Here is a 13,598-nt window from a genome sequence, read left to right on the forward strand (position 1 = left end):
TGTTTTAATAGCGAAGTTTTAGGATAAAACCAACCAACTTTCATCAGGGGCCTAGTCTGTGTCAAGTTCTAGGGACCCAAAGATCAATTTCACCCTGGGCATCTGAATCAGCTCCTTCCAGAGAAGGCGGTGAGATGCATTCAGCCAAATTCTTGGCTCAGCCTGAGGATCTGCTTTCAGGCCAAGCTGTCAGTGGCCCCTGCACCTGTGCCCACTCTTATCTGCTGGCTGAGAGAGCACAGCTGCTGGCAGTGGCAAATCTATGGCCTCAGGGGCATCAAGGTGAGAAAAAACAAGCCCTGACACCTGCATCAAGGTGAGCAGAAACAAGCCCTGCCTGACACCTGGGTGACACTGACCGCCCTCCCCTCCTGCACACTTTGCCCTCCCCTGATCTGTTTTTCCTAGGGAGTCAGGCTCTACCAAAAGTAGGTCACAATGTTCCTTACACCCTACTGCCACTACCCCTCCCAGAATGAGGAGAAGTGGGCATAGGTACAAGGTCTACGTTTCTCTGGTAGCAACTGCCCTCTCCTTGTCCTTGCCCTGGGCTGAAATAAGGGAAGAGAATTGGCAGCCGCAGCCTCCTATGGCTGCCCTGTCTTTCCCCTCCAGAGCTGTGGCAATAGAAGCACAAAGGTACAGGGAAGAAGATGAGCAGGGCTAATTGTGCCCTTTCCCTGAACTGGATCCTTTCCAGGACCTTTGCTACTGGCCTTGAGTGTAGGGCCCAGTCCTGAAGAAGGAAAATTACATTCCTCAATTGAATGCTTCAGTATCTCATCGCAGCCCCTCGTGTATTTTCCTGGCCCTGGGCCCTGGGCTTGGGACCATGATTCCCAGCACGGTGCCCTTCACTTTCTCCTTGGGCTTCCACACCCCTAAGGGGACTTGACCTCAGTGCTGAGTTAATACCTCCAATTGTAAGCAGTTGTGTCAAGAGTAGTGAGGCCTGCTGGTTAGGGGGTTCTGCTGGCTTACTCTCTCCACTGGGGGGTCAGTGCCCGTTCTCATGAATGTGGGATGGGTGGAGATATGAACGTGAAGGCCTTGGGGACGTGTGGTCCTGAGATGGTAGCTATGCCACTCCCACAGTGATAAAGGGGTCTTCTCTTCTATAGGGCTGATCAAGGAGGCTGACCATGACCAAGGGAGCTGGTGTGGAGGCATGATGGGGAGGATGCTGCTCTGGAGCTCTGAGTCTTCCGGTCTTTTCACCCTTCTTCCTTCTCACAGGTGGAGAGGGGGAGTTCCCTAGAAATGGGGTGGAGGGCAGACATCTGTTTCCAGGACGCTGCTACACAGGGTCTCCCCCACCCCATGCCCTGGGCCCTGAGCAGAGGAACTGGAAGTCTAGACTAGGGAATGATAAAATCGAGCCCTGGGAGAGGCCACCAATAAATCCAAAGGCCCTTGAGCGCTTGACACCCCGGAAGTCTCCTGGGTGGCAGCAAGCCCCAACTGGGAAGCCTGTATAACTTCCTGTTTTGTTTTTTTTGTTTTTTTTGTTTGTTTGTTTGTTTGTTTTTTAGGTATGGCTGTTCTGCTGTAGGAGCTCCTGTGTCAGGAATAACACCACCTTCTCTCTCCAGTCTAATCTTCCTGAAAGTTACTCCTCTTCCTCTCCTTTCTTCCAACTCTGCACTCCCTTCTCCTTCCACGATGAAGTCAGGACTAGAACCACAAGCCACCAGCCATTTTGCTGGATTCCAGAATGTCAGAGCTGGGAGAAAACAGAGCTCATCAAATCCAAAATGCCTCACTGATAGATAAAAAAACTAAGGCACAGAGAGGGGAAGTGACTTGGCCTTCAGTACTCAGCACCAAGACTTATCCATATGTTCTGATGCCAACACTGGTACAGTCTCTATTCCTAGCAGTCCATACTTGTCTTTGTGTTGTCTTTTCTCCCCTCAAACCTCACCTTCTTCATGATTGATACCTAAGTGTTTGGCTATAAGTGTGAGATAAGACTAAGGCCCAGACCAGATGGGGCCACTCAGGAGAGGAGAGTGAGGAGAACATGAGCTTTGGAATAAGACTGCCTGGAAACAGTACATTCCCAGTAAATATTTGGGGAAAGAATAGATGACTGAATTGGTATTAATCTTAATCTTTCAATTTTGAGAAGTTTTTCTGAGCATCATCTAAAAATGAGGATAATATTTCCCTCATAGGACCATTGCAGGAATTAAAATTTAAGCAAAACAATGTGTGTAAAGCCTCTAAACAAAGCACCAATCCCTTTATATGCCATCTACAAAAGGTAGCTGTTTTATTGATAATGAACTTGAACAGTCTGTGAAGTTATTCATACAAGGAGCATAATTATCCTGGCTACTTGTTTCTGTGATGGCAAATTGATTTTATTTTATGTGTTGGCTCTAAATGATTTTTAAAGCTTTCTGAGTCATAAAAGGTGCTTAGGCCTTGCTCAGATTCTGTTGAAAAAAGTGTCATGACTTTTTAAAGTTCTCCCATAGGCATGGGAGAGGAGCATAGCAGTATCTACCGGGATCATGCCAAGCTAACTCCAAGGTAGCCCTTCCCCTTGTAGAGGTCATCAGCATGTGAGACCGGCAGTGGAGACTACAGTGATGGCTGGTTTCTCCTTGCAGGCCCAGCCTATAAGCCAGTGTGCTACTTTATCAACTGGCCCCAGTCTCGACCAGAACCAGCCAAGTTCTTCCCCACGGATGCAGATTCACATCTGTGCACACACCTGATATATGCCCTCACCGGCATAAATGACGAGACTACTCCCTATGAATGTAATGATGTTGATGTCCTGTGTCCTCAGTTCTGAGCCCTGAAAGAATGGTCAGGGGAATTGAATCCACAGTGAAGGGGAGACAGAGGGATAATGGAGAGCCCAAGTGCAGTCCGTAATTCATTCTCAAATAACATAAGATTCTGGCAGGCAAAGCCCTTTTGCAGATAGTTTATTCCTGAGAAGGAGACATAGATGTCTAACACACATGGTAAATTATGGTGTAAACACTAATGTGGGCAGATGGGGAGGAACACTTGCCATGTGGGACTTTACGGTCATACTTGGGAGCTGCCCATTACCAGTCGAGAATGAGGGGAGAATAGTCACTTTCCACATGTCTGTATCCTGTAGCCTCACAGAGATCTCACTTGAATGTGCCCCTTTGTTTCTTTCTGCAGCTACAGAGATCCAGTTGACTTGCTGGCCATTGGCAGCTGGAACTTTGGCATTTGGAAGTAAGAGTCTTTCCATGGCTAGGGGATGAGGGTGAAGGCAAGAGAAAGAGTCCATAGGGCTGGGGTAGGAAACAGTGGTGCCAGAGGAGAGCTGGAAATGGGTATTGCAGAGGGGAAAGAGGCTGGTGTCTGGGAGAAACCGACGTCTGCTGGTGGGAAGGACAGGTGGCAGCAGATGTGTAGAAATAACAATGGTAAATGGAGACTGGGCTGTCAAACACTCAAAGGAGTGTAGGAAACAATGAGTGGGAGAGAAGGGGCTTGGTGATGGAGAAGTACCCCAGCTGATGAGAATGCAGAGCCCTGGGCTTGTCTTCTGGGAAGCCATCAGAAAGGATTGGGGGTCTCACAGGCATTTAGGCTTGGAGTTGGACAAAGGGGATTCTCAGATTAAACCTGACTTGTATGTACAGAGTTGCCCAAGTCAGTGGTAAGTCACTATTTAATTATGAAAATGGTGCATTCCCACAATTATTCTTAAAATTAGATAGCAAAAAAATTATTTTTTAAATTATGTTATGCTAATCACCATACATTACATCATTAGTTTTTGATGTAGTGTTCCATGATTCATTGTTTGCATATAACACCCAGTGCTCCATTCAGTACGTGCCCTCTTTAATACCCATCACCAGGCTAACCATCCCCCCACATCCCTCCCCTCTAGAACCCTCAGCAAAAAATTATTTGATATAAAAAGTAACTTGCCCCTGTCTCTTTTTCTCTTTCCGGGTTCTCCAGAGATAGCCATTCTGGAAGTGCAGTGTTAGAATGAATTGCAGTGACTACTTTTCTTCTCACTCTAACAGCTAAGTAAACTTTCTGGCGGTTACCTATCAGCTAGCAAGCTAATTCTCATCTATAGTATTTGATCCATATTTCTTCTGCCTAAAGTATCCACTCCACCAATATAGCTTTTCCTTATCTTGCCCACAAATCACTCAAATAAAAAATGTTGGTAGGTTAATCTCCACAAACTTCAACATCTCCCCCTACTCTTAAGTTACCCAATTTGGCTAATATACTTTCATTAAAAAAAACCCAAAAACCAAAAACCAAAAAACAACTTCCTACCTATTAAATACTTGAACTAGAAAAAATAGATAAATTAGGGAGATTGTGATCTAGTTTCAAAGAGTTCATCACAGGCTTAGTATAATCAGGAAAAAACCTAATGTTTAACCAAGTGTTAATAGGCTATAACATTGCTAACTATGGCAGAGGAACTAAATATCCTAAGATATTAAAGCACCTTCAAGTAGAGGACTCAGACTATATTTAATAGTAATTCTCTGGGGATCAGAAGGGCTTTGTTAAATGTATTCACAGATTGTAAATTACATCTTAATTTTGGAAACAGTAAATATAAAACAATGAACATCTTAGAATCAAAGACATATAGTCTGCCCCTAATAAAGAAAATGCACATGTATCTTTGATCTTACAAATAGAAAAATACTATTCAATAGGTACACTGAAGAAAAAAAAAGTTTAAGTTAAAAACACTCATCCATTGAGTAAATTAATATTTTTTAGTTCATCTTAACTGTAAAAATCCAACAGGAGTTATTACGAAGTGCATAATAAAAGCTGATATCAGAGATGGTGTGGGAGGATTCCTGGGGTCTGCTGATGTTAATACAGACCAACTCTCTGCCTAGATTCACCACCATCCACAGCCTTCAACCACAAAATGTTCATCTGTTCTGTCACTCACTTCCTTTGTCACCATGAATTTGATGGCATTGACTGAATATTCAATGCAATTTACTATATTAAGGTGAGAATGGAGCACTCCTCCGGTGTCTTCTTGTAGAGGAGCTGGTGCCTTCGTGGATTTTCTATAAGAGTTGCATTTCCTGGAGATAGCAAAGGGTGCTGCCGTCAGTACACTGGTTAAGGTATTTGGGATCACAAGCAACAGAAAAACTCTCTGGCTAGCTTAAGCCAAAAAAGAATTTATTGGAAGGATATAAGTATCTATAAGAACCCAAAGAAGAAACTATTGAATTGAGAGAGTGGAACAATTTATTATATCTTTCATCAGTAAGTATTTATCAAACACCTTCTGTATTCTATGCACTGTGCATCACTTTGGAGATAGAGCAGTGAACAAGACAAACATGATCCCAGCTCTTGTGGGACTTACAATGTAGTGAAAGATACAGAACAAAAGAAAGAAAAGAAAATAAATGGAAAAGGAAAAAAAGAAAAAGAATTAGGGTGGTCAGGGGAGTCTTCTCAGAGGACATCACATTACCTTTGAGCTGTGAAGAATTAAATGGAATCAGGCATACAAAGGACAGGAAGAAGAATTTTCTCAGGAAATGGCAACCCAGCAACAGCATCAACAAAGGCCTTGAGGCAGGAAAGAGCTTAGCAGGCCATACAAAACTGGGAGATGAGAACTTTAAAAGGGAAGGTGAAGTCACAGCAGGTATGACAGTTCCTGGACCTCTGCCAGGAATTCCTGGGCCTTCTCTCCAGAATTGTCATTAAATGTAACTCAGATTCAAGGATCTTAGAGTGTGTTTCTCTTTGTTTCAAGTTATACCTCACCAGAACCTATCCCTGTATTTTAGGGGCTATTTCCAGAAATGGAGAATTGCTGTGAACTGGGAAGTAGCCCAAGAGGCACTTAGTATAGAAAATAGACAATGAAGGTAGCTACCAAAATCTCCTTCTCTTCTCTCCCTGGAAATCCTAGAGGCTTTTGAAGATGAGGCTAAAGCAACAGGCTATCTAGACTGCTTATCACAGCAACTGTATCTGCTGGTAAGGGGAACTTTGATGCAGGATATGAAATTGCAGAGATGGGGAAGTGAGTGCACTGGGTCTCTCAGGCCCCCAAATCCTGGAGCAGAGATTCCTAAGCTTTTTGGTGGATAGTACTCCAAGTCATCATGTAAACATTGTAAGAGGAGATATCAAGATGAAGCAAGCCAGCCTAGCTAAGAAAGTCTCTTTGAAAATAGGGTCGGGAGGCCATAAGGGAGGAGGAATTTATGCAAGTCCTCATTGGAAGAGCCATGAACTTCTTGCCAGCTAGAAGCCCTCAGCCTGGACTCAACTTCCTCCTCACCATGACACCTGAATGGGTCACATTCTTCCCTTGGACAGGAGCCAATGCAGTTGAAGAAGTTTCAATCCCTCATTTGCACACTAACCCAACCAATCCCTGTTTTGGATTGGAGGACCTGAATGAGAGCTGCTCTCATGGCCTTTCACCTTTACAGCTCTGCGTCCTCTTTTTCTTCCTCAGAACCCGAGTCAGGTTTCTACTTGAACCTGTGTCTCCGAATTACAATTCTAATTGCCCAGATAAATGCCTCTTTGCTTAAATTGTCAGTGAATTCTTTCTTGGTCAACAACATGATGTTAAGAAAGTTGGTGCCTTTAGTTGCCAAAGAGGTTTGGGAACTTAGTGACTCTGAAATATGGCAGTGGCCCCTTTAAATTGTCAACATGGTGGACTTTGGGGAGAAGAGGAACAAGACTCAAGACCATGGCAAACCCTTATACTAGCAGTCCTCATTAGCAATTACTTTTGGAAAAAGCTGTAAAATCAAGAAAGCTATGATTGACAAAGCAATAGGAGAGCTACTCACCTGTGATTCCCATGGCCCTAGAGACATGTTTCTGAGACACATGTTCTAACACCCCACATTTCCTAACCTTCTGTTTTGAGTTTCTTTCAAGCAGGTAGAGGAGACATCCTGTCTAGCCCTATGGGGGTCACATAACCTGTTCCCTGGAGCCTGTCAGGAAGCCACATTGGAGGGGCCATTTGGGTATCTGTTGACATCATCAGCTTCCCACTGCTACCATTTCCTGCTCCTAAATAGTCTATAAGAAAATGCTGCCAGCTCCTGATGGCTCAAAACATCTTGTTCCAGGCTCCTTGATTTAATTGGTGTGAAGACCTATGACTTCCATGGTAGCTGGGACAGATGTTCAGGACAAAAACAGTTCCCTGTATGTAGGATCCAAGGATCAAGGCATGCATTATTTCAACCGTGTAACAAGAAAAGCCTCAAATCATATGCAGAGGGGTATAGGGAAGGGTTTGGGGAGAGCTTCTGTTGTTCTTTTTCTGGGAAAGAGGCTTTCTCTTTGGGAGATTTTGTTAATTAAATGGGACGACTGGCAAGGAAATAATGCCTGTGTTGCCTTATTCAGGAATATGTCAAAAGTACTGGACAAACTATGGGTTCCCTGCAGAGAAGTTCATCATAGTGTTCCCTATGGGTGGACCTTCTGACTCAGCACTTCTAATCCTCAGTCTGTGTCCCAGTTTCTTGTCCTTACACATGGAAGGCTAGCTTCTTGGCTTACTATGACATAACTGGCATGGCTAATGGAGGCTTAAAATACACTGAGGAAAATTCTGTCGTTCTCTGAGTCATCTTGCTACCCTTCTCTTGAGATCTAATATCCTGGCCCCTCACAGCTCTGAACACAAGCAGCCTGGGAAAAATGGCTGTGGAACACTTTTCACTAAAAGAAATAAAATAAAAAACAAAAATCAATCTGAATTTCTTTTTTGGATTTTGAAGTGTACGGGCATCATCTTTCCCACAGCCCCAAAGCAAATCCTGAATTCTATTACATCCATGTGAATAGTTAGAGAAGGATTTCAATAGTCTAGCCCAGGAATGGCAAATGATTTTATTTTCCTTCCAGCCTAAATTGATTGTGTTCACTCAAATTCTGTGCCAACAATCCAGAGAGTATTGTAATACTAATACTAACGCTTTTCTGTAGTCACTGACAGCTTCTCAGTCTTTGGTATTCAGACATATACAGACTTCTCACCTTTCTGCTAATGACTAAGCGGGACGAAAGACCTCCCAATTAAAAGATAAGATAGACCACACTTCGTGCCCATCCTGAAGGAATTATACTTGAGTTATTTCAGTTAGTGTTGGAAGGAAAGGGCCTACCTCTCAGGCCAGAGTGTCTAGATAAGTACTTTGAAGGTGGCTTCTGTGTGTTCTGACCTTTATACCTTTGGAAGTCTTCTGGGGATCATTCAGATTGGAGAGCAGACCCAGTCCATTAGCCTTCTGGGGAGGCCTCAGCATACTTCAGGCCAGTCTAAGAAGCCAGTGAAGGAGCTTATTTTGATTCTGGCTATATCTCCAGCCCTTGCCACTCTTCCTGACACATGGTAGGAACTCAATTTCTATGATGATTGACAAATGAAACAGATTATATAGTGGGAAATTGGGAATTTGGGGCTCTGTGAATTTTATATTAATCTGGGAAAGGCAAAGAAATCAGGACCTTCCTTCCCACTCCACACCAGGAACTCAGAAGCTTAGAGTTCTTTTTTTTTTTTTTGAAGATTTTATTTATTTATTTCAGAGAGAGAGAGAGCACGTGAGAGAGAGAGCATGAGACAGACAGCATGAGAGAGACTGTATGAGCAGGGGCAGAGGAGGAGGGAGAGAGAGAAGCAGACTGCGTGCTGAGCAGAGAATCTGATGCAGGACTTGATCCCAGCACCCCAGAACCATGACCTGAGCTGAAGGCAGACACTTAACCGACTGAGCCACCCAGGTGCCCCAGAAGAACCCTTAAAACATGTTTTGCTCTGCCTTCAAATATCCTCCATATGCAGCAAGCCCAAATACGAGCCCAAACAAGCCCAAATCTCATTGAAATCCTTGATATGGAGAGGCCAAGAGCCCCTGTTTCCAGGGCTAGTGGTAGAATACATAAAACTGGAACCTGGTTAGAGCATGAGGACAGAGACCCATGACTATTTCAGTAAAATGGAGCCACCCCACTGAACACTGGGCAGGAACCCCAGACCCATCTATGTATGTATATGACAAACCAGCATGTGGACACAGAATAGTCTGATGTAGTCTTTCTGTTCTCACATAGTAGTTATGAGCCCCTTTCCTCCCTGGGCCCCATACTGGCAGACAAGAGAGCAGGGCAGTGTGGGGGTGGGGGAAGAGCAGCTCTGTCCTCAATCCTGGATCCATGGTCAGGAGGAGCATATGAAGGTAGTCACAGCTCCTCAACTGTAAAACAGGCTGGTAGGCCACACGGTTCCGGTGCTTTCTGAAGTCCTTGTCGGTGGACAACTGCAATGAAGGAATACTATTTAGGTCAATATTCTAATGAGAACCCTCTACCTCCTGTCCTCCTGGCTGTGCAAAATAGAAGTGCACATCACCGCTGTTGTGGCCCACCTGAAGCCCACCCCATACGAGCCTAGTCTTAGGATTCTGTCAACATAGAGCTAGTCTCTGTCATCTTACTGTGCTGTCATGCTAGGACTTGGTAAATCTCCAAGTGTAACTGGTAAACTTCTCAACAACAAAGATTATGTGTTTGATTCCTGACTGTTACTCATAGGTCTAGCATGATGATGTTGATACAGTAGGCATTTAATAAATAGTTGTGGAATTAATCCAAGGTTCCTCTTAAATAACAGCACCTCTGGAATTATGATAGCTCACATGGGTGGAGCATTTATTATGTTACACGTACTATGTTAAATGCTTTTCTATATTTGCTTGATCTTTAAAGCCTTATCAGCTTAATTCTATTATATCCATTTTAAAGAATGAAAATTGAGGCTTAGAAAAATCGCCTGAGATCACACAGCCAGCAATATGGTAGCTAGTATTTGAACCCAGGCAGTCTGTCTCCTGAATCCATTTTCTCACCAGAATGCTCTACAGCCCCCTGCTGATCTAATACTCTAGTGGTGTATGGAAAGAGTACTGGTTTAGGAGTCACAAGATCTAGATTCAAGTTGTCAACTTGCACAAGTCACTTAATCCATCAGAGCCTGATTTTCCTCCTCTATCACCGAGGTATAATTGTCCTGTTCCTGCACCAGAAGATTATTTGAGGATTAAGTAAGAAAATGTGACTTTTGTCAGTCATACCCACCTTTAAAAATCTAACAAAACTGTGCAACTCTCCAAAAAGATTCTCATATGCATATCTGCACAAAACTGCACATACATATGCTGTCAGGGGAACAAGGACTTCCTGAAGCTCATTCAGACACTCCTGGAAAAGAACCCTTGATACATATGAACATACAAGAGAGAGGCTGTACAGAAGTCCAGTCTTTTTACCTCAGCTTTTAGGGTTCTTTTCTGTAGACATGGAACCTGAGCCCAGTCTGGAGATCCAAATTTCATTGGCCAGGTGATTTTGGGGGGTGGTTTCACCTCCAGGTTGTATGTGCCAGGGCTAGAAATAAAAATACAAAACATCATGTGTAATGACTTAGGGACCATATAGGAACTCCATCAGTACCACAACTATCCCTGAACTTGGCCTAATTCCTTGAGAAAAAGCAAAAGCCCAATTAGCTCTTTAATGTGGGGCAAGTGTGGGGTTCCCTTGCCTGTTAATGTATTTCTGATTAGCTGTGAGTGTTAAAGATATCTAGTCTTGGGGAGCCTGGGTAGCTCAGTCGGTTAAGCATCTGCCTTCGGTTCAAGTCATGGCCCTGGGGTCCTGGGACTGAGCTCCACATTGGGCTCCCTGCTTAGTGGGGAGCCTGCTTCTCCTTCTCCGTCCACCACTCCCCCTGCTTGTGCTCTTTCTCTCTCTCAAATAAATAAAATCTTTTAAAAAGAGAGAAAGATCTAGTCTTGACATCCCAGTTAGGGTTAAAATGAACTCTAGATTGAAAAATATTTCTGCAACTCAGTATCCTTGGCTGAGGGACCAAAAGATCCCAGGAGTGGTGGGTGAGAAAAGGGCCTACCACAGTCATGAATAAGTACTGCCTGTGATGGGAAACTGGGGCTAGAAGTGTAATGATAAGTCAATCAGCAATCTCAGGACAAGGAGGCAGAAGCAGTTAAAGTTTGATTGATGTGGCATTATAATTGCCTTTGTTCATAACACTTGGTCTTTCGTGTAGATTCTTTGCTGTGTTGGAAATAGTACTTAGAATGGACACGGGGGCCAAGAGTCAACACTTCCACTTCCTTAATGCAACCTTGAGAAAGTTACACTCACTCACTGATCCTTGGATTTCTCATGAGCAAAACAAAGACCTTGACCCTTTGCCCCGCAGTTCCACACTTGCCGAATGGCTTCCTGAAGCACTCGGTCTACTCGGGCCACAGGCTCAGCCCCAGCACTCCTGCTCTGTTTTCAGTTCCTCTTTGCTCTCCACACTCTGGCCACACCAGCCTCCTCCTTATTCCTCCCACCAGTCCCTCCCCAGCTTACAGCGTTTGCACTTGCCGCTCCTCCTGCCTGGAAAGCCCTGGCCCAGATCTTCACAGGGCTGGCTCAGTCTTGTCATTCAGACTTCAGGTCAAGTGTCATTGCCCCTAAAGACCTTTCTGGACATCCCTGCCAAAGTGGCGCCATCCATCCATTACCACCACCCTGTTCACTGTCTTCACAGCACATCACCGGGTCACCACGCTGCCTGGTGTGCCTGTGGCAAACCTAGCTCATGGCTACTCTCTTGCCATAATTAGTAAGCTCACTCTCAGAAGTGTCACTGTCTGACTGCTAAATTATATGGTAACCGTCCTTATTACCATTGGGTTTTTTTTGAGTGTAGTTGCTTCTCATCTGTCCGGATTTGAGAGAGTAAGTTCCAAGGAATGAGGAGCCTTGTGTGAGGGGTTTAACACAAAATCTCTGGACCCCTTGGAAGTGCCTGGCACATTTATAGCTATTGATTGAGTGAAACACTATGATTTAGAATTCTATAATGCCAGAGATCTGGAAGGTCAGAGGTTGGCTCTTTAAAGATGGGTGGGTGGTTCCTTATTCAGCTGGCATGGTTTGGATGGAACCCCTCCTTTATACATCCTTTCTTATTGCTGTTTGATGAAATGCTCCAGAAGAGAGGAGACATACCCAGGATAATAATTGCCCTTTGAGTATGTCCTAAATCGAGGCAACAAGGCATTAAATGGAGCAAATTTTGTTTGTGTATTTCCTCCCAAGGATTTGCAGCCTGGTACATGCCTGGGTAAAGCATCATGACCTATTTCCATGAAATAAGTCAACAAATAAGTTAGAGGGTGATGTATATACATACATATAAAGGCTCTAAGTAGATAAAACAGAATCTTCCTCTTTCTGTTACTGGGAAAGGACAATTTTTTCTCTACCATTCAGTCTTCCATCTGGACTAAGAATTAAATTTACATGAAACAAATTAACAGGAATAAAATACCCAAAGTTTTATTAATCTCAGGGAGGCCCAACAATGAGACCTAAAGAAATGATCAAGGCAGGCAGTGTTTGGACAATGAGAAAATAAATTTGTGAGGAATTGATTGGATAAAGAAAAAAGGTGTTTGGAAGCTTGAATTAGGAAATTCTAAGCAGAATTTAGGCTGAGGTAGTAGATTAGAAAAAATAACAAGGTTTGTTTTTACAGCTTTCTCAGCTTTAAAGTCCCTATCTCTGGTGATAAGGGTTTCTTTTTACTTCCTAGTACAGGGAGGGCAGTTTTCATACAGGAGATTGGTTTCCTGCTTTTAGGGGGACAGAGGAGGGTCTGAGAGTCCTTGTACCAGCCGTTTTTAAAGTAATTTTTATTTAAAATAACCAATATGCCAACGTAGCACATTTGGGGGCAACCTGCCCTTGACCCCCACACTGTTCATGTATCAGGTATGGTTTCACTACCCCAGCTATAGAAGTAAGCCTACCGTAAGGAGAAAACCAAGATGAGGGTGGGGTTCAGCTATTTCAAGACACATTTGCTGAAGCTGTAGAAAGAGATCGATGGGAGGTAAAGGACCAAGATGACTTGTTGCCCCTGCTGCTCCCATTCCACTCAGAGGTATTTTATAGCCAGTATCCCTTTCTTTGTGCTCTAGTGTCAGGAAAATGTCCAACAAGAGATTAGGACCCTATACTGAACACTTTCAGAACCCAAATCCAATCACACAAAATGGAAGAAAGCAGGAATTTGTTTTTAAGTGACAGGATAATAGGATGCATATAAATAAAGCTTCGGTACTTAACATTAGCTGTGTCAGCCCTGAATCCTGCCTTGGTATCCTTTCTTTTGAGAATTGTTTCCCACTCTCCTGGGACTCTCACACACATTTGAGATGCTAACACCCAGGCTTTTCAGATACACTTCTTAGTAGCTTTTGGCTAAATATTTCTTTTTCCTAAGATCAAGGGACCCTAGGACCCTACCTCTGACTAATCCCTTGTCTCTGGTGTGCTATCTTTCTAGGTGCATGCTCTGACCCAGACCTCGTATCCCTGAGTCAAGAAATTGAAGAGTTTTTGATTTATAAGGATTCTAACAATACCTGCTGAACCCTCCATCCTTCCTGATTATGTAAACTCTTCAAATATTGTGATATGACCAGAAACAGATGGCCATGACAGTGGTC

General features: G+C 43.7%; 1 protein-coding gene across 1 annotated transcript; it reads right to left on the bottom strand.

Moving 5' to 3' along the window:
- Nucleotides 1-8,286: 8,286 nt before the first annotated feature.
- On the bottom strand, nucleotides 8,287-12,223 carry LOC118018297 (protein pitchfork-like; the record flags this gene model as incomplete). Its single annotated transcript, XM_035016692.1, has 4 exons — nucleotides 8,287-8,325; nucleotides 9,156-9,326; nucleotides 10,335-10,452; nucleotides 12,094-12,223. Coding segments are annotated over 4 exons (458 nt in total), but the record flags the coding sequence as incomplete, so codon positions are not given.
- Nucleotides 12,224-13,598: the final 1,375 nt, after the last annotated feature.

The sequence above is a fragment of the Mirounga leonina genome, unplaced genomic scaffold (assembly GCF_011800145.1).
Source record: "Mirounga leonina isolate KUSES-001 unplaced genomic scaffold, KU_Mleo_1.0 Mir_170664, whole genome shotgun sequence".
Taxonomy (NCBI): domain Eukaryota; kingdom Metazoa; phylum Chordata; class Mammalia; order Carnivora; family Phocidae; genus Mirounga; species Mirounga leonina.